The following is a 21,264-nucleotide window of genomic DNA, read 5'->3' as shown; positions in this document are numbered from 1 at the left end:
TTCTCCCTGAGTTTGTCTTTCCTTCACCCACTCTGTTGTTTGACCTCTGCTCCTTCCCACTCACAGTCGGCATTTCTTGACTTCTTCCTACCGTCTTTCTCCTCTGTTATCCACACTTCTCGGGTTATGATAAAGCATTTTTCTCTGCTCTGTCTGTCTATAAAACAGACAGAATGGGATCTGGAATAACAACACATTCCTCACAGTTCTATTCTAAGGATGTAAACTGAGGAGAACATAGCTCTCTACATTTACGACCTGTTTAGTTGTAATTAAAGTAGTAATCAAATCAAACAAAGAGTTTGAATTATAAATGCAGAAGCCCATGTTGTTGTGGAAAAACACTGAATTACTGGAAGCAAAAGAAAGTCTCAAGAAAGTCGCTGTCTGAAGGTTAGGGAATTTCTACATCCCATGAGAGTAGGTACAAGTCAGGATTTAGAGTAGGGAACCAGATGCAAGACCTTTCAGGCTTGAGGCTGCTGGGATGCAGTTATCTGAGTTCAGTGATTTCAAGGTTAGATTCACAAGTTTTTAGCCACTTCAGCCTCATTCTCATCATCATTTAAGATGTTGCTTTAACTCACTCCATCAAGTCTGTTGTTCATAAAATAATTCTAATAGTAAAGCTTTTTACATGCTTGTCTTAAAATGTCTGTGTGCTTTTAGTGTCCGCCTGTTTCATAATTCAGTCCAATTGGCAACAGAAACAATGTTAAAATATATATATATATATATTTATTTATGAGTACAGTATTATTTTTGTCATAGTAAACAATTTCATACACATAGGAAACAAATTATTAAAATGACTTTGCTAGAAACCAAAGATTCCTCCAGTTACAATACAACTGATATTTCTGACTTACATCTATGAACTGCAGCATTTGTACTGATCTACAATAAAAGTGCTTCAATTTCTACATACAGTATGTTAAGAAGACACTCTAATGTGAGACTTAGCTGCTATCTATTAAATATCAGAATGTCATCTGTAGTTTCATAATAACCCAATTGTTAGACAGGAAAGTATTTACCAGCCCTTTGTGTCTCTGGAAAGTCCATCATTAAAATGTCGAGATATTATCACATGGAGAGACACAATGGATGCCCATTTCCATTTCATTCTCCTATAATCTCCACTGATAAGTACCAAATTGTCTCTTTCTGTATCTTTTTCCAAGAAGTACCACAGTGAGTAGTCTGGAATCAAATTCATTTATTTATTTTTATCTCTGTCTTTTTTTTTTTTTTTAATCTGGCAGAGCCCTTGTGAAAGTTGCGGTGCATCATAAAATGCTCTTTCACTTTTCTTAGATATATATTTTTTCTCATTTATTTAACAGAAGGTAATTCCAAATTTAAATGTGTTCAATGTTTTTTTTTTATATATTTTGTGATCATTCCTGGTATAGAAGAACAGAAGAGAAGGGAACTGGAAGGAACCCAAACTGAATGTTAGATATCCGAAATCTCTTTGTAAATTAGGTTGCTGAACTGAACCGTGGCATTTCCTCCTGCAAGTGTTTCCCAAAAGAGCCATCACGAGATTTGTGAAATCAATTAATCTTTTTTTTGTGGAGCTAAAATGGCCATCAGTTTCCTCAAATCTCCCTAGTAAATTAGGCAAATGAGCCACAATAAGTCTTCCTGTCTCTCATTCCCTGAAGTGGACCAAAGTGCCATCTTGACACCCACACGATCAATTTATTTTCCATCTGAAGCCAACGAGGCATTGTGGCCCCTAGATTCCTGAAATCCCTGCTGTAAATTGGGCTGCTGAACCAAGATATCTCGTCTTGTCAGTCTTCCCCAAACGGGCCATGATAAGATTTGTGAGATCAACGCATTTGTCATCATCAAGAGAGCAAATGGCTGCTACATTTCATGAAGAGACAGAATCTTCTCCTGAAAATGTAAAATATTCTCCTTTGTTGATGAAACATGTCTTGCTGTGTGTGCTTTGCAGAAGGGTCATCATGAGATCCGTGAACTCCGCCAGTTTCATTTCACCAGCTGGCCTGACCACGGCGTTCCCTGCTACGCCACCGGTCTGCTGGGCTTCATTCGACAGGTCAAGTTCCTCAATCCACCAGATGCTGGTCCCATAGTGGTGCACTGCAGGTAAAAAGAACACAGACACAAGCATGAAGGACAGTTAAGGTTTTTATGGTGTGTGCGTGTGTGTGCTCAATCAACACTGTATTCACAAGAAAGATATATACATACATGTCATTTCCTAAAATCTACTGTAATTAAACCTGTGTTTAAATATGTGACAAGAAGCTCTAGTAGCAGTGTGAATTGTGTCTTTTGTTTTTCCATGTACAGTGGCAGAAGTAGGATGACTGTTGTTAGTGTGACAAAAGGTCAAGGTGAATGAGTGGGTCAACAATGAAATTTAGACATGAGAAACCACTGTTTACCAGTGTTATCATTACACCATGGTCCAAATTATTCCCTAACCTCAATTATCCTTCAAACCATGGCCACCCTTGTTTCTTAGTCATAGGCCCGTTCACATGCATTTTAGTAATCTGGTGTCACCGCCTGTGCTTGGCTATTCTCCTGTGTTGCTTTTCTCATTCCTTTTCTGTTTCTTTTTTTAAGACAGTAGCACAGGTTATCAGTACCAATGTGTCCAAACACACCAATCTCCCTTGTCCATGAATTAGATTGATGGTGTTAACCTTAAAAAAGTCAGCAAAAAAAGAAAGAAAGAAAGAAATTGCCTTCCATCCTGTTTTTATTCCACCACCACCACCACCACCATCATCTATCAGAAATAGAGGAATACAATAAATAATGACAGTTTTAAGATCCCCATGATGGTAGTATATTTAACCTCTGTGTTCTGTTCTTTATGGGATGTATCAGTTCAGCTGTGGGGACAGGGTGTCAGCAGGCACAAGATTTAAAAGGTCACCGCTCTGGCAAGCTATAAAAAAAGGTTTGGAGAGCATTTATCATATTGGCTTTCAATTTAAAATAAATGTACTCCATTTGGTGGTCCATCTTGTTACAACCTATAGCTTTGGAAGGTTAGTCCTTTACACAGAAACACACCATCCCTAATGCAAGCGTTTTGTCTACATTGTTTTCTTCTTCAGTAATGTTTAGTTATCAGCTTACTAAATTCAGGTGTGTCCTACATTGCTATTCCAAACCTGTCTTTTAGAAATTATGTTTATATAAATGCAATTTGGAAAAGCAATATGTTATGTCTGAAATGTAATCCAGCCCATTTTATTTTTACCAAAGTAATGAGGCAGAGGTGTTTGCCAAGTTTCTAATTGTTTATATCTAAAATGTTCACAAAACAATGTGACTAAATGTAATCAGAGCAGCAAAATGTGTGTTACAAAACACTTTAGTGCTTTATAAACTTTCTAGGACGCATGGTTGACTCTTTAGGAACCAACTCAACAACTGTAACACAAACTTTCACCAACACAATTACAAATCATCTTTGTTCCCACCTCTGTTAGCTTTAACTGTCCTTCGGCTCTACTTAATAAATATGACAAGTTGTTCATTGTGATATATTACTAAAGTGTCTTTTCTTGTTCTCTCATTATTAGTCCGTGCTAAAATGGACTGTTAGGGTAGCTGTATATAGACGGCAAACAATTCCTTGTGGAAAGTTTTTACCCCTGGCCGAAAGATTATTAATAAAGTGTGGTTATAGTTCAGTGTTTACACCTTCAAAAGCAAAGGAATCAAAGAATGCGGTTACACACATCAACTTATTAAAAATCAAACATAAACAGTCGGGCAATTAGACAAAACAGGAGCTTTGAAAACTGTGGATGGACAATCTAGCAGAGCAGTATGTAAACACACAGCAGTAGTAAAAGTATGTGGACCGACAGGCAGGAAGTTATGGCAGTCACTTCTAATTTCCGGGGACACTCTGACACTATTGGCCCATGTCACGAGGCGTTCAAATACACACATACACACATGCACACACAGAGGCCCAGCAGTATTCTAGTCTCAACATTAATCACAGAGGTTGACAGGTAATCTGCCAAGGCGCTCCCTCCTTTTCTGTCTCTTTCTATCTTTCCTCGTTCTCTCCTTTTTTCTGTTCTCTCTCTCTCTCTCTCTCTCTCTCTCTGGGAACTGTCAGTGGGATTTCAAAGAAGACGGGTTTCTCCCATCCCTATCCCTCAGCACCGCATCTTCTCACTTCCATCTCCATCCTTCCATTCATGCCTCCTCTCCTCCCTTGATCACTCCCCTGTGACGACCACTTCTATTGCTCCCAATCACTAACCTCTTCACACCTTCTCTCCCCCTTGTTCACTCTATTGCTCATGCAATCCATTCATCCATCTGTTAGTCTGTCCCTGCATCCGTCTCTACCTTGCAGACATTACCGTTCAGGATGTGTTGCCTTAACACCTGACATAGGGTATTAAAGTCTCTATGGGTTTGTGTGTGTGATGGACATAAAGAGAGGCAGAGAGAGAAAGAGGCCACACCTCCGTATTACACTCAGTGTGTATTTAGGGATCATTTAGTCCAATGTTTGCTTGTTCAGACCTTGAAGTCATGTTTCCATTTATCTAACAAAGACATCTTTTGATGAATAATCACTGTGTAATGTTGTTACACCCCAAATAAATGTCTTAGACATAAATAACCAAGCTTTGATCTACAAAATAATTTTCTTCATACTGCTAGTGGCACTACAGGCTGTTTCAAAACCACTGATCATAACTAAAAAACAATTATATTTCAGTATATATTTATAAGTAATGCATTGGTTGTTTATCTGCTTGTCGTGGTAAAGCAGGAGACAATAGGAGATTGAGTTAAATCTGTTATGTTGCAGGTTGGTTTATTGTCAGAAAGCAAATCGATAAGAAATAAAACAGAGGCATTGGTTTAACAAAGGATTCTAAAATTGGTAATTTTGCAGTGACATTAATTCCGTTGGGAACACTGGTGGTTGTTTCTTGTCTCTGCAGTGCTGGTGCAGGGAGGACAGGCTGTTTTATAGCAGTAGACATCATGTTGGACATGGCAGAGAATGAAGGCGTGGTGGACATTTTCAACTGCATCCGAGAACTCAGATCCCAGCGAGTCAACATGGTCCAGACAGAGGTGAGTGTAAAAACATGCAACATGTCTACTTTACAGGTAAATTGACACACATTCTTACACATAGGCTTTTACTGCTGTCTATCTATAGTTGGCATATGAGAACTGTGAGCAGTGTCTTGGTACTTCTCGCTATCTTGTATCAGTCATATGTCTATGAGGCTATCAATATCAAACATAACTGGAATCATAGAAACCTCTGGTACAAGTATGGTGTGCTCTATGGCTCTAATAGGAAATGTACTATAAGATTGAGAAACAAACACAGTTAGGTTTGTCTTCACATCACTTTTATAATTAGTTGCAACTGTAAAGTACTGTACCAGCAATTGGAGTAATTCTCTACATTGCAGGTTCTCCAGCAAGTGATATAGAGCTGTCCAGAGTCAGCTCAATAGATTCAATATCCTAACCAAGCTAACTAGCACTTATACTGTTGCTGTTTTTTATGTTTTTTGTTCAATATCCCCAGAACACAGAGTTCTTTTAGGAAACAGATTTGGGTTTCTCACGTTCCTTTACACAGTGCTAGAATTTGTTCTAAATGTGCACCATCAATCATTTTAAAAGAGTCTGTGTCTTCAAATGTCGTGTGTTTCATTCTGGAACAGGAGCAGGCCTGTTCATTTCTTCTCTAAGCCACCTTAAGCCAACCTAATCTATCCCGCCTCTGCATCCCATTTGTACTACTGATGAAAACCTTCCATATCCAAAAAGTCAACTTTACCCACAATAAGGGGAAACAGCCTCATTTTCAGACTGACAGCACAAGCTCGGAGTCTGACATTGACTTGAATGGGTTTTAGAAGTTTAGGGAAGTTACCTAAGGCATCATATGACAGCAGTAGTATGAAAGCTAGTTGTGTGTATGTCTGCACACTCATGTGTGAAACCAAGCTAAATGCATCCTGCCCTGTCTTTTGAATACATGTGGGGGGTAATTTGTGTCAGTGTCGAAGTCTCTTGATGCTATTATAATCTTGCTCCACACAACACAACACAATTCAACTTTTCAAAAAGGCACAGGGAAAAGAGGCATGTGTTTTAATTAACAATCGTCCGTTTGTGTGGCTTTGTATATGTGTGGCATTAGAATAGGTAATGTCCAGGAGGGGTCATTTCAGTGATGCTTTTAAAACTCTCCTCTCTGCTCCAAGGGCAACAATTAACATTCAACAGACACAGAGAAAGAGAGAAAATGAGAGGGAAAGATAAAGTGAAAACCAAATTGAAAAAGTGAGAGAAGACAAACACAAGTGTGACATAAAACAAGTGAAAGAAATTGGAGACATAAAACGGTAAAGAACAACAGCATGAGAGAGGTAAATTAACATGCACGGTGGCGGCTGTAGCTCATGGTGGCTGATGCTTTTTCTAGTGAGCTAGTTGGTTGGAGCACAAAGAGCACACTTGATCCAGAGCACAGAAACTGCAGGGCAAAGCACTAATGCCTTTTAATTCACTGTCAGGCTACTGAGACAGCACAAACACACAAATAATAGATTTACACACAAAGCAAATGACAACTATATTCACAGTGGGATTTTTGAGTTTGTTAGAGACTTGTACAGGCAGGAGATAAATTTTAGCACAGTGGCATCCCCTGTTCCAATCTTATAGCCACACAGCAACACTACACTCGTAGGGCCACATGTATGTCCAAGACTAAACCTCAGTGAACTCAAAAAGGCCAGAAATCAGTTTTTTTTTTGTCTCAGAAGAAATCTCGACTGCAGCATTTCTTTGATTGTCAGCTTTTTCTCATGTTGCAGGAGCAGTATGTGTTTGTTCATGATGCCATCTTGGAGGCATGTCTATGTGGGAACACAGCCATACCCGTGTGTGAGTTCAGAGCCATTTATTACAACATCAGCAGACTGGACCCACAGACCAACTCCAGCCAGATTAAAGATGAGTTCCAGGTGGGCAGACACACTAACACAAATCATTGTTGTTTTCATTTCAGTGGATTGGAAAAGAAGATCAATTAAGAACTAGGAAATAAGACAGATACTAAATAAGTGGTTAAGTTAGTCTCCACATGATTGTTCTGTGGTCCAAAGTAAGTTATTTTGTTTACACAGTATAGTTAAAGTAGGTAGGATTAACAATGTTTTTATTTCCTATCAGACTCTGAACATAGTGACCCCCAGAGTTCGTCCAGAGGACTGCAGTGTGGGTTTGCTACCCAGGAATCATGACAAGAATCGTAGTATGGACGTTTTATCAGCAGACCGATGCCTGCCTTTCCTCATATCTGTGGACGGCGAGAGCTCCAATTACATTAACGCTGCACTGATGGATGTAAGAGCACATTTAGTTATGTGAATGTATTTGTGTGTTGTTTGTTTATTTTGTCAGTGTCTAGTCTTAAGAGCTATGTTTTTTTTTGTTTTTTTTATTCCAGCGCTTGATCTATTAGCCTTTTCTGTTTACTTGTTTTGTGTCTCCTGTGTTTGCTGTTATTTATTTCTGGTCCATCTCAACACTCCAGAGCCACAAACAGCCAGCAGCCTTCATCGTTACCCAGCATCCTTTGCCAAACACCATGGGCGACTTCTGGAGGCTGGTGTTTGACTACAACTGCTCCTCCATTGTAATGCTCAATGAGATGGACGCAGCACAGGTACAAAAACACAAAGCACTCACAAATACACGTTTTCCCAGCTTTTGTGTAAGTAAGTTTTTTAGAAAAAGACGAGACAACAGACAGCCAGAGGCTGGCACATCAGCTGTAACATCACAGGGCCTAGTCAATACACCCAGCGATATTGTGAATATGAAAGGGTATTGACAGTCTTAGAGGGTTTCAGTTACATTTTTGTAAATCATATCGCTGACCAACTCCACCAGTTATTAAAAATACAATTTGTAATTCATGAAGCTATTTCTTCAGTAGTTCTAAAACCTATCTTACCTATCTCAACTGCTAAATTAACGATTAGCATACACTCCGGTCAAAACCAGATCTGAAAACTAACACTGTCCAAAAGCTGTTTAAGGGGATTGCAGATTGCAATCGTCAGAGGTGGTTCCACAGATTGTGTCGGCGGCTGCCACTCTTGGTTATCATTGATTTTTATTAAGTCAGCATTATTGTAATACATCCCTCACCACACATTAGAGTTAAAGTATAAAAACTTGAAAATTTTATTCACACCTGTCCTGAAGGAAATAGTCTAATAATAAGTGAGGAAAATTCATACATACATAAGAAAAACTGAAACTGGTTATTGCAGAGGATGTCTTGCTATTTGAAAGGAAATCCATTTAAATCTACAGCACCGGGTAAACCTTATTTATTCTCACTTTGTCTTATGTCTTATTTACAGTTGTGTATGCAGTACTGGCCAGAGAAAAGTTCGTGTTGCTATGGTCCCATTCAAGTGGAGTTCATATCGGCAGACATCGATGAGGACATCATCAACCGAATCTTCAGGATCTGCAACATGGCCAGGGTATTTACATTCACACATTTTCACTGTTTTAAATAAAACTACATTGAAATTTTAGTAAATGAAAGCAGTGGACATGCAGTATTGCTCAAATTCAAGATGTTTTGCAAATACTATTTTCCTTCTGCTATGAAATTCTGTTAAACAGTAGTAGTGAAGACAGCCTTCAAAATGTAAAGCAGCTCCCACAGAGTTCACATTTCCATGTCAGTGACCATCAATCTAAGAGAAATTGATCAATTGATTCGAGACATTGCAGTAAATATGCATTTAGAAGAAACAACCAAGTCCATCCACAGTCTTTAGTGGTGGTCCTGAAACTCTCTTTATCCTCTTGTCTACACTGTTTTCCATTATTCCTCGTTACACTGTCAAATTACTGAACCACCAGCCTGTAGAGACCATCAGGTTCTTCCACACTCAATTTTAAAAAGTAAAACCTAAAAGTTAATCAACTTGTGGACAGAAATACAATATACGTTTATCAGTTTTCTTGATCTCCAAATATAAGTTGTTCACCATGTCAGTGTGATACCATCTTACAATTTCAGTCTTATCAAGGGGCAGTGTTTCAGTACTACTGTAAGTGTACTTTGTTGACCTTGATTTGATGTTTTACAAGGAGAAGGATCACTTGGATTATTTACAGAAATACAAGACATTTTGCTTTTCAGACAAAAATACTCAAAAATGCATTTAACCTTTATTTGACATGAGGCAATATACTGGGAACATGATGTAAAAACACAGCAAAGGTATTTTTCTTTTCATGTGACCTTTACTTTCCCCTGAGCAGCTGGTAAGATGATGCTGTAGCAAACTAACACACTGTGGAAGCCAGGTTAACTGACTCCTGGCTTTGTGAGAATTCCTTAGATAAAACAGCAGTGTGGTAGCAGGCGATGCAATAAAAACATATTTAGAAGATTTCTGTCCACTCATCTACTTGTTCCTTGTCTTTTCCCACCTCTGTTCTTTTGTTGACCTCTCCTCTCCCTGCACTTCCTTTCATCTCTTCTTCCCCATTTTATTTCTACCCCTTTGCCTTGTCTTGTGACTCCCTTCTCATCTCATTTTGTCACCCATCCATGACGGTACAACTCCAGTAGCACCATATCATCTGCATGCTCCTATAGCACTCAGTGAACTCCCTACTACCCTACACTACAATGTAGTTCTCTCACTCTCCCTCTCAAACACACCACCAGTCTAGCGTGAAATGGCTCATATCATCACCACAACAGTACATCTCACACTGTGAAAGCAGCTTCAACCTTGCTGAGTCTGTACCACCAACCACTAAGCCATCAAATGAAGAAAGGGATAGTGAAAAAGTAAGGAGAGAGAAGCAAAAAATAAAAATAGAGGGAAGAGAAAAGTAGAATACATGACTTAGAGAAAGAAATTGGCTGAAGGGAAAAAGTGGGGCTCAGAAAATATTGTGAAACAGGAAGAGGTGATGGAGGAAGTGAGGAGAGGTAAAACTGAGTCAATGCAGTGAATGAGGGAAGGAAGGGAAATGGAAGAGAAATGGGAAGGCAGGTAAACTGGAAGGGGAGAGAAGACAGTGGAGAAAAAAAAAAAAACAGACACTGCTGCATCTGTGTGGTTGTGTTTGAAAATGTCACTGTGCATTTGCATGTGTGGCAAACCCAGCAGTAAATCAGTCTGACAGCAGGTTTTGGTATTTTAGGTGGTGGATGCCAACTGCCTCGAGCCAGACGACTCAAAACATCATGTCTGCCATGAAATTGAATTAAACATTATAAAATGTCATCTTTGTTAAGTCCAATCCTATTTCTTTTCAAAAGGCATTTTGTTCAGAAACAAGAACTGATTGGAGCACAATGGCCTGTTAACTCATGAAAAAAATGTTTTATGTATCATTTCATTATATCATTACCAAATGAGACTACCACTGAGAACTTATTATTTTCATACCCCTTTTCTTCAGCCACAGGACGGTTACCGCCTGGTGCAGCACTTCCAGTTTATCGGCTGGCCGGCCTACAGGGACACGCCTCTCTCCAAGCGCTCTATCCTTCAACTGGTCAGGAGGCTGGCTAAGTGGCAGGAGCAGTATGACGGAGGAGATGGGAGGACTGTGGTACACTGCCTGTAAGTTCAACACACACACACACATATATATATATATATATATATATATATACACACACCGGAGAACGTGATAGAATAGTAGGAAGCAAGTGAAAGGAGGACAAGAACAAATGCTGCTTACTGGGATGATAAATCAACACAAAATTGTGAAAAGACAAATGTGCACTCAGTGTGTGTGTGACAGAGAGAGAGCCACAGAGAGGGGAAAGATGTTGAGATGTACTATACTTAACAATGATAAAGTACACGTTCTCTAAAAGAACATTCACACCCACCTAAGACAAAACAAATGTTCACACACACAGGTGTTCACTCATAGAACCACATACACACAGTGAAGATGATACACTGCCCGTCCAAAAACAAGTCACCACCTGGATTTAACTAAGCAAATAGGTAAGAGCCTCCCACTGGTTCATTCATTTCTTAAACAACCATGTCCGAAGACACATCCTGTGGTCGTGGAAAATATGTTAATCTGTTTCAGAAGGGTCAAATTACTGACATGAATCAAAGAAAACATCTAAGGAGATGATGAAACTACAAAAACTGGGTTAAGAAGTGTCCCATGGAAGAAGGTCATGTGGTCTGATGACTCCTAGATTTACCCTGTTCCAGAGTGATGGAGCATCAGGATAAGAAGAGAGGAGGGTGAAGTGATGCACCCATCATGTCTAGTGTCTACTGTACAACCTGTGGGGGCAGTGCTATGATCTGGGGTTGCTGCATTTGATCAGGTCTAGGCTCAGCAATGTTATTTGTCCAAAGAATGAGGTCAGCTGACTACCTGAATATACTGAATGACCAGTGGGCTTTTTCTTCCCTGATGACACGCACATATTCTAGGCAGCTGGATAGTGTAGTGGTAAGATCCAGTAGGAGTCCCTAGGCAAGACCTCCTAACGCTTACCCTGCCTGCCTTTGTACCTTGTACCTCACTGTAAGTCACTTTGGATAAAAGCGTCTGCCAAACGACAAGTGTTAATGTAAGATGACAATACCAGGATTCATCGGGCTCAAATTGTGAAAGAGTGGTTCAGGGAGGATGACACATCATTTTCACCCATGAATTGGCCACCACAGAGTCCAGAGCTTAACACTAAGAATCTTTGAGATGTGTTGGAGAAGACTTTGAGCAGCTTCATTAGGAAGGAACTAGATTTATTAACACTGTAAAGATTGCACTAATTTATATCAATGTCTAAGCCAAAATGTGTTTATCAGAGCCTAGAACACAAATTGTGCAAAGATTGTTTCATGAATTTAAACAAGTTAGATACATGTATGGGTACATATGGCTGTGTGTTTGTGCACAAACACTGCTCAGTTCCTATCTGATCAGATCAAATGGAGCTGATAATGAGGGAGGGAAACAGAGGCTGTAAAATCTATATATGAGAGATTAGAGGCAACTTCACTAACAATAACACACACTCCAAACATTGCCTCAAGCACATCACTGGTGCTCATCCAATCAGCTTCCTCTGTCACAGATCATTGGGCCAATCAAAATTGGCATTGATTTGTTTCTTCTAGCTGCTGTGAGCTTCTGTTTGCTTGTCAGAATTTTCTATCACTACACCTATGAGAAAGAGAGAGAGTCAAAAATACAGACTGTAGCTGTTAAAACAAGCTTAAAGAACAAAATAAATCTGAAATTAATTCTAAATCACAGCTTATAAATGGGATTTTTATTGATTTTTAGCAAAGTTTGAAGAAACCAAAGTTACTTCATGTTCATAATGGTGTTTTATTTTGCCAGTCAATACTTTGTCAACTGCTGAGTCACTAATGGTAAAGTTTTCAGTTTCAAGGCCTAAAGAGTTTGTCTGTAAAAACAGCAGAGTGATCCAGTATCAATGCTGCTGAGTAAAGAGAGTTCTTAACATCCGTTGTTTTAAAATAAAAATAATAATGATGTGAAATTATTTTTATGGCACTCTTGATGCAATCGCCTCTACCCTAACAACTCAATTCAACCCAGTAAATGTGAGTGACAAGGATATAAGCTTTCTCTGCTTCTGGCTAAAGACAGCTACACTGGCTAATCAGCCCAGCTATTGATTTCACAGACTCCATAATACCAGAGATAAGTAGAAACATGATGGTTCAATCTGTAGCTGGTGAAAATTGATTATTTTTCTGCTCTTCACTTGTCCTGCAGGTCTGAATCTGATGGGACTTTAATGCTAAGCACGTCTCATTTTTAGTATATCTCATTGAAGGAATCTGTTAAGAGAGCTGTGATGAGCAGTGGGTATACCCCAGCAGTCTGTCTCTTCTGGAGATATGTCTTTTAGATACAGGCTAATAACAAGAATAATGTCCTGTATCTATAAACCCAATTTCCAGATAAGTTGGGACTAAAATACAACAAAAACGAAATTCATCAAAAGTAAGAAAGGTAATAAAATCTAAAAAAAATAATAATCTGGCACTAGGTTATTGAGACTAGAGAGCAAAGTTTAGTGTTTCTGACATTGCTAATGCAGAGGAGGTAGACACAGGGTGATTTATGTGAAGGCTGCCACTCCACCTCTCAGTCCCTGAATGTTTTATTCAGTCTGAATACTGAAGGAATTCAGCTGGAACCAGGTGAGACGGGGGAAAAGTCTGGAGCTCTTTTCACGGCGGGTGGTCTGACTTTTGACTGACAGAGCACTGACTGCTGATTGGGGCATGTAGCCAGTAAACTCACAGATATGTTTCATCACTGCACCTTTCTAAAATCCAAGGTGAAGAAATGCATTCGAATGCCTACGTTCCATTAGTAGAGCACATTCGCTCCTTGTAGTGACAGCTTTCTTTGTACTGCATGTTCAGACTGTCACTTCATGTCAGTTAGGTTTTTCTCAATCTTCTGTTGTTGTACTTTTGGGTACCATTAAAAAATGTAATGTCTCAAATATGGCTTTAACAAAGGAGGTGTACTGTGTGTGTTGTTCAACAAGTAAAATGATGGAATTTGACAAAGTCGAATGCGCATCGCCAGGTTTTTGAAATTGAATTCACCTTCTTTGGTTTGTAGAAAGATATTCAGAGATGGTAATTATATTAATCAACATACTACATCAACAATTCTCTTCTAACCTGTCTATAACCTATCTAATGTGTACCACATGTAGAATCAAACAATGATTACAATTCTAATCTTTTCCAGTCACCCTTGAATCTGATGCTGTTGCCTTTTCTAAACAGAAAACTGTTCCTCCTACACAAAGGCCTAAATGCCAGCAAACCTAACTTTGCTTCTCATAACATGTTCTATTAAATTTTATTAAAATCAAATAAAAGTTTTAGGATTTGAGAGTTGCTTTTTTTTTTGTTGTTTTTTTTGGAAAGGCTGACACAATCAACCTCTGCTCAGCAACCTTAACAATGTGGAGAAGAATAAGAGAAATGCCTGAAGGAGACATAATAGAAATAATAAACACATTTTAAAAAAAAGACAGGGCTCCCAGGGAGATAAAAGGGAAAAACAAGTCCTGCTGACTCTTTGAGCTTCAAAGCAGCTGGTCTGAAGGGCTAGAGGTCAATTTTTGCATTCTCCCTTTTTCTTTCTTAATTCTTTCTATCTCTTGTTCTGTCTTCCTTTCATCTGTCATGCTCTCCAGCTATTGCTTTCTTCTCTTCCTTCTTTTATTATCCATGCAATGATTTTGGCTTACATACCTAGATTTACAAGGTGATGATGATGATGATGATGATTTCTCTCTTCCTCATCCTTTTGCAGTACTGGCGGAGGGCGTTCTGGAACGTTCTGTGCCATCTGCAGCATCAATGAGATGATCCAGCAGCAGAACATTGTGGATGTTTTCCACACCGTCAAAACACTGAGGAACAACAAGACTAATATGGTGGAGACGATGGTGAGGACACACACAAACAGCCAGAAACTCTACATGTTCATATTGTAATTAAGCCAGAAAAACGTATAAAAACACAGACAGCATGAGGGAGGAACTCGTGACAGTTACTTGTAACACAGTGCTCTCAGCATAAATCTTCTCTCTGACAAGTTAGTTGCCATGAATAGATACATATTAATATATGCTGTATGAAGTAAGACACATTTTTAGACACAGAAACAGACTGTTATCGTTCTCTCCATGTCTGCTCACATAATCATACAAGTAGACTATAACTACTACAGACTACTTGAAAGCTGCTTTTAATTCCTACCATCACCAAACTAAATAGTTCATAATTGACAGCTTAGGTCATCCTCATGTCTTCACTGTGTCTGCTTAGTCTAAGCTGCCATTTTGTTGTTGTTGTTTGTCCAGCCAGCACGTTTGTTTACGTATGTAGCTCCAGCCTGTCAAACAGAACAGCACATTGTTACAGCATGCTGCTTAGTTGACTATGCACCTAATGGCAAGTTGGTTAATATGCTAGCATTGCCATCTGGCACACTCAAGTCACATTTGGTTCACATGATATAGAGAATCATGGAAGGAAGGTAGACATACTTTGTGTACAGGAGACCAGGTGAAAAGGTAGCAAAGCTAAACTTTAGGATCAGGCTTCAAGTAGTTTTACCATGTTATGGATGGAAAGAGAAATTGAAAAATGGAGTAGGAGTTATTCTGAAAGAGGAGTTTATCAGGAATGTTCTGGTGAAAAGAGGATGAGATAGGGTGATAACTTTAAAGGAGTTGCCGTTACTGGTTATGCCCCACAGGAAGGATGTGAGTCAGAAGAAAAGGAAAAATTCTGGAGTGAGTTAGATGATGTGATGCAGAGCAGAGTTGAGAGAGTGGTGACTGGTGCAGATTTCAATGAACATGTTGGTGAACAGAGGTGATGAGATTGTGATGGACAGGTTTGGTCTTCAGGACAGAAACACAGAAGGTGGTCGACTTCACAAAAAGGATGGAAATGGTTGTACTGAATACTTTCTTCCAGAAGAGACAGGAACATAAGGTGACATTAGAAGCACCCAGGTGGACGAGATCAGTGCCTGCAAAGTATTGGTAGGGGAGAGTGTAGCCAGACAACACAGGATGGTGGAGTGTAAAATGACTATGGTGGTGAGGAAGATGAGGAGGACTAAGGCAGAGGACAGGACGAAGTGGAGGAAATTGAAAAAAGGTGAGACAGGCTCTGGAGGTCAGGAGGTGTTTTCACAACTACAGCTAATGTGATCAGAGAGACAGGTAGGAGGGTACTTGGTGTGTCGTCAGGAAAGTGGACACGGAGACGAGGTGGTGGAAAGAGAAACTTCAGGTGTGTACACAGAGGAAGAGGTTAGCTAACAAGAAGTGGGACACTGAGAGAACTAAGGGTAGACAGAAATAAAAGGAGATGCAGCGTTAGGTGAAGGTAGAGGTGGAGAAGGATGTGCAGCAGGTGAGGGTGATAAAAGATGGAGATGGAAATGTATTGACAGGTGCCAGGAGTGTGGTGGGAAGATGGAAGGAGGAGTTGATAAATAGGGAAATGAAATAGATGAATAGGTGACTGTTGTGGATCAGGAAGTAGCAAAGATTAGTGAGAGTGAGGAGGGCAATGAAAAGGATTAAGAGTGGAAAGACAGTTGGTCCTGGTGACATACCTGTTTCTGACTCGTTTGTTTAACAAGATCTTTGAGAGTGAGAGGATGCTGAGGAGTCGAGGGGAAGTGTACTGGTGGCAGGAGGTCTAGAGGAAGATCAAAGAGGAGATTTATGGATGTAGTGAGAGGGTAGGGTTAAATGGAGGCAGATGATTTGCTGTGGTGACCTCTGAAAGGGAACAGCCATATGGAAAAGACAATGAAAAATTTAACAATGAATGAACTAGTACTTTTACAAACGCTAACATGGCTGTCTGTTATGTTTGTCCCTCCACAGGAACAGTACAAGTTCTGCTACGAAGTGGCTCTGGAAGCGCTCAGCTCCTTCTGATTGGCTGCGGGCTGAAATGATCTTTTTCTGATTCACCATTGACGCTGCCTATCGTTTTCAACGCAACACTGGGACACACAAAGTGCACCACCGCTTCGTGTTGACCCAAACCCAACCTGTGAGCATGTGTGCCAGTGTGCCTGTGGGTGGGGGGTGTGTGTTTGAGAGTGTGTGCATGTGACTGTGAATAAGAGCGAGCATGCTTGTGCATTTGAATGTGTGCGTATCTATAAGGGTGCCTGTGACAACACACGCACACCACTTGTACAGAAGAGGAAAAAAAAGCAGACAGAAATACACACTGGTGATTTTCATGTGTGTACGTTCACTTCAGCTAGACTGGGGACTTTACATGCTTGTACAAAGAAAAAAAGAAGAAATGATATGTTGAAAAAACTAAATCATACATAAAAAAGCGCCACTTTTTCCTCCTCTCTCTCTCTGTCCTCTCTGCTGGGCTGTGATGTGACTATTGTACAGTAATTCCTTTTTAGATATATTCTACACCTTGAATGTTGTCTCCCTCTGAAGGCTGGATGCACACTGGAAGATTTTTTACATTTACTGTAGGTGACGTTAAAGCTGTGACACAGCATTTTGAACTTCGGTAGTTATCTACATAAAGTGTTGAGAAGTAATAAGAAGTAATTGACAGAGTTTTGCTCATGTGGATCAAATCAAAAACATTTTAATATTTCTAGTAGTTTTCTTTGAAATCACAAGCTGATAAATTTCCTTGTGGTTCAGGCCTCAGTGTGACATTCTGCTTAATACTTGTAATACAGTAATTAGCTACAAACCTTCTCAGGATGGTTTCTGTAATGCATTCAAAGATGTCAAAACAAAGTTTGTAAAAACACATTTGTTTTTACAGCAGCAAATGGAAGATGTAGCATAGCAGAAGCTATGTGGAGTCAAATACATGAAGAAGAACAAAGAAAACAAACTAATTACACTTTACCTTCATGACAGAGTGCGATTGCCATCTCTGCTGTTTTTCCACTGGGTTTATAAAATAAAAAAAGAAAATCTATGTTTTCATAGAAAATGGATTTGTCAAAATCTCATAGTGTGCATCCACCCTTACTGTAAATAAGAAAAGACAACCACAGTCAAACAACAAACAGACAAACATCATGCACCAGACACATTACAAATCCAAGTTTTCATTTCAAAACACTCCTAAAAGCTGTGTCAGTGTCATTTTCAGCAACCCAGTGATCATAGTTTGGAGCAAACGTTCTATTTGGACATGTCATTGCATATTTACCTGATGCCCACATGTGGAGTGACTTACAATGGAGAAAACCTGACGAAAGAACAGTGTTTGCTTTAAACTTGTGATGCTCTGGTTGCAGGAAATACTCTTAATGAACTGCACTTAGAAGCTCCCTTGCTGAAAATGGTTTGCATCTCTACAAAGTTAGAGCTGTGACTTGTTCGTTTGGATTATTGAGATTTAACTGGGCTGGGAAATTTTCCACTTTTTTCCATCCAACTTAGCAGAATGTGTTTATACCTTGTTATTTAAAGTACCAAATTTGGATCCCAAAGCAGATGGGCTTTATTTAAACACAGACTTTGGAACTGTCGACTGCCCAATTTTTTTATGGTTCACCTGAGGCAGTTGTTATGACATTATCAGCTTAGCTGAGCAGCATTAGCATCGGGGAAAAGCAAGACACAGGAAAACAGCTGTGCACACATTTTTTTCCCCACTATAAATAAGCTGGCTAAATCAAAAAGAGATATTTGTTCATGTTCTTTGATTTCAGTCAGATCTATAAGCCATGCAGCGCTACATGTAATACCTTCTGGATAAATAGTGAAAAAGGAGCTTTAGAGCTTATAGAGTGTTTCCATCCATCACTAAAATGACAACGACTAAGACAAAGAGACAGGTCAGGTCACATTTACTTTTCCTCTGCAAACAAAGTTTTCAAATTTGCTTTCTGCCGAGCCCACTGACGTGTGCAGGTTGTGGAAATTCATTTGACAAGTTCGCTCCCCAGTTTAAGAGGAAATTACTTTAGTTGGTGATCGACCCCGGGGTGAAAGAAGGTCAACGTGGCTGACAGTTCAGATTTCCCTGTAGCTCAAAGGACGTGTTAGAGAATTAATGAGAATTATACAGGAAGTGACGCCAACCTAAGCTCCCAACTATCTTCTCATTTGATCAGATGTTTGTATTTGTGATCTAATTCAAAAGAAGACAGAAGCACTGAGTTAATGCTGAATGTGCTCCCTGGTTTTCTTTAGGCACCCTCTGAACTGTGTTGAGTCAAACAAACTGTGACAGATTTCTTGGCCATTCGGTACGAGAGCAGGGCGGCAGATTAAGGGCTTCATTTTCAAACACTACAGATCTATTTTAGAAGAATCACTGAAGAGAACGATTTTGTAAGCCAAATCCTAATTTTAACCAATTACATGATTAACTTTGTCATCAGTCATTAATTCAAACCAGCAGGTGTCGGTATTTCGAGAAAACAGCTCCCAGTTTGGAGTGAAACTTCACCTTTTCCAAACATAAAGGCCGATCTTTCGTGATTACTTGGTTTTCTCATCAGTTTCTGTGCTTGTGGTCAGAACAGACATACTTGTGGCAAACTGTTCTGTCTGCGCTTCTCTTTTTGTTTTGTTTTGTTTTTTTCTTTCGCTAGAGTCCAGTCAGGCTCATTAACGGACCTATCAAGACGAAAACAGTGTTGTAATGAAGACAATGTGAATGCCAGAAGTGTTTATCGTTTTATTTCCACTAAGTCTTTACTTTATTGGCTTGATCCATGGCCGTTCATGTGTACTATATTTGGATTTTCTCTTTTTGTTTCATTTTGTCTTGAATTTGTACATTTTTTCTTTTTGTATAATTATTCCAATGATTATTTGTCAAGTGTTGTTTAGATCTGGTGATGCCATTACCCTTGGTTGTTTAGTTGTTTGAAATGTGGTTAACATGAAATAAAAGGGACCAAAATGTTGAATGTGACTTAATTTGTCTCTTTGCAGCCTCTAATTTTGATGTACTGACCTCATCTGCAGCTGGCGTCATGGCCGGTCAGGTTTTCACCACGATCCAGTGGGACACAGTGACATAGCGTTTTTCCACCACTCGACTCCCTGCTGTTAACATCCATCCATCCGTCCATTATCCTATTAAGGGTCTCCGGGCTGCTGGAGTCAATTCCAGCTGTCACTGGGTGAGAGGCAGGGTACACCTTGGACAGGTTTCCAGTCCATCACAGGGCTGACATACAGAGACAGACAACTATTCACACCTATGGGTAATTTAGAGTCACCAGTTAACCTAACTGCATGGCTTTGGACTGTGAAGAAACCCACACAGGCACAGGAAGGCAGATAATGTATTGGAAACCAGGTCCTTCTAGCAGTGAGGTGACCGAGCTGATCACTACACCTCTGTGACGTCACGCTACTCACCCACTTCTTTCTACTTCTGTACCATTTTATCTGGAGATCTCCACCTTTTGTTTGCTCTTTCACAAGTCACGAGCTCCCGTTATGATCCTTGAGCTGAGGAGAGGAGAAAAAATTAAAGTCTTTATGAGCTGATTTTTTTTTTCTTCTTTCTAATCAATCAGAGTTGGTGATGAACGCAGCTCCAAGCCAACTGACTCATCCTTTATTTAGATGGTTGATTCCCAAGGAGCTCATACATATGCATGAGCTTGCGATTAACATAGGCACCAAGGACAGTGTCTGTACCTTGGCATTATGACGATCAATCAGAAGCACTAAGGGGCTCCTCAGAGGGAAGCTGTCTGTCAGCTTGGCTTTGGGCTGAGTTGATGCACACACACTCAGGTAAAAAAAAAAAAAGCTGCGCTCAAAGCATACGTAACACACAGAGAAACAGTCCAAAGAAAACATCTACACACACGGAGTGAGGCAGGCAAACAGCATGAAAGAATATATGCACACACCTAAAGGCACAAACAAGACGTGCCCACTCACAGATAACACACAGTTACAAAGTCACCGGCAGCGAGCATCATTTGTCTCATTCTTTACTCTCTCTCTCTTTCCTCTTTTTTTTTTTATTTCTTTCAGAACTGAGTTTGTAATGAGTTTGAAAATTGGCCCATTTCATTTGCTCTCACTGAAATGTCATTATCTGGGGGAGGAAGGAGGGGTTCACAGTGGCACCATAATATATTTTTCCACTCTAACAGGGTTATTAATATATTTTCTCCCAGAGAGCTTGTAACAAGGTTATTTGGTGTCCACAGCCGATCCCATGCATCTCCATGTGCTGCATTTACACCAATTCAGGAAATCTGATTCATCTGTTTACTGTGGCCAACACGGTTTTCCAGCTTCATGCATTTAATCTGCTGCTGTGCTGTATGTTACTGCGTCTAGCTACAGTGAGCCCCTTTTTAAGAGTTTACAGTACTTTCTCTTGTACCAGCCAGAGATTTTAATGTCCTTCTCAAACCCAAAAAATTATCTTCACTGAATGGAATTTATGAATTTTTAGCCTTAAAGATTTGACAGACCTCGTGTCCTGTTCAAGGTGTCCTGTTCAAAGATTAACACGTGGAATTTATAATATGTGAAATATGCTTTTGAGGTCAAATAGAAATGTTTTGGTTGCTGTAAAATACCATGTTTACCACATAAATATCTTGAAATCTTATTGAACAGGTTCTGATTTAAATTGTTTGTTGGCT

General features: G+C 39.6%; 1 protein-coding gene across 1 annotated transcript in view; it reads left to right on the top strand.

The window, feature by feature from the left end:
- The window catches only part of ptprt (protein tyrosine phosphatase receptor type T), a 236,773-nt gene extending 217,237 nt beyond the window's left edge, over nt 1-19,536 (top strand). The window contains exons 28-36 of the mRNA XM_026347177.1: nt 1,970-2,124; nt 4,977-5,112; nt 6,882-7,031; nt 7,240-7,413; nt 7,604-7,735; nt 8,442-8,567; nt 10,519-10,682; nt 14,416-14,551; nt 16,517-19,536. Coding sequence (XP_026202962.1) covers nt 1,970-2,124; nt 4,977-5,112; nt 6,882-7,031; nt 7,240-7,413; nt 7,604-7,735; nt 8,442-8,567; nt 10,519-10,682; nt 14,416-14,551; nt 16,517-16,570 — 1,227 coding nt within the window. The 3' untranslated portion in view covers nt 16,571-19,536. The remainder of the gene's footprint in view (nt 1-1,969; nt 2,125-4,976; nt 5,113-6,881; nt 7,032-7,239; nt 7,414-7,603; nt 7,736-8,441; nt 8,568-10,518; nt 10,683-14,415; nt 14,552-16,516) is intronic.
- The last annotated feature ends 1,728 nt before the right edge of the window (nt 19,537-21,264 follow it).

The sequence above is a fragment of the Anabas testudineus genome, chromosome 5 (genome assembly GCF_900324465.2).
Source record: "Anabas testudineus chromosome 5, fAnaTes1.2, whole genome shotgun sequence".
Classification (NCBI taxonomy): Eukaryota; Metazoa; Chordata; class Actinopteri; order Anabantiformes; family Anabantidae; genus Anabas; species Anabas testudineus.
The sequence above is the reverse complement of the archived record's forward strand: the minus strand, read 5'-3'. Positions and strand labels throughout refer to the sequence as shown.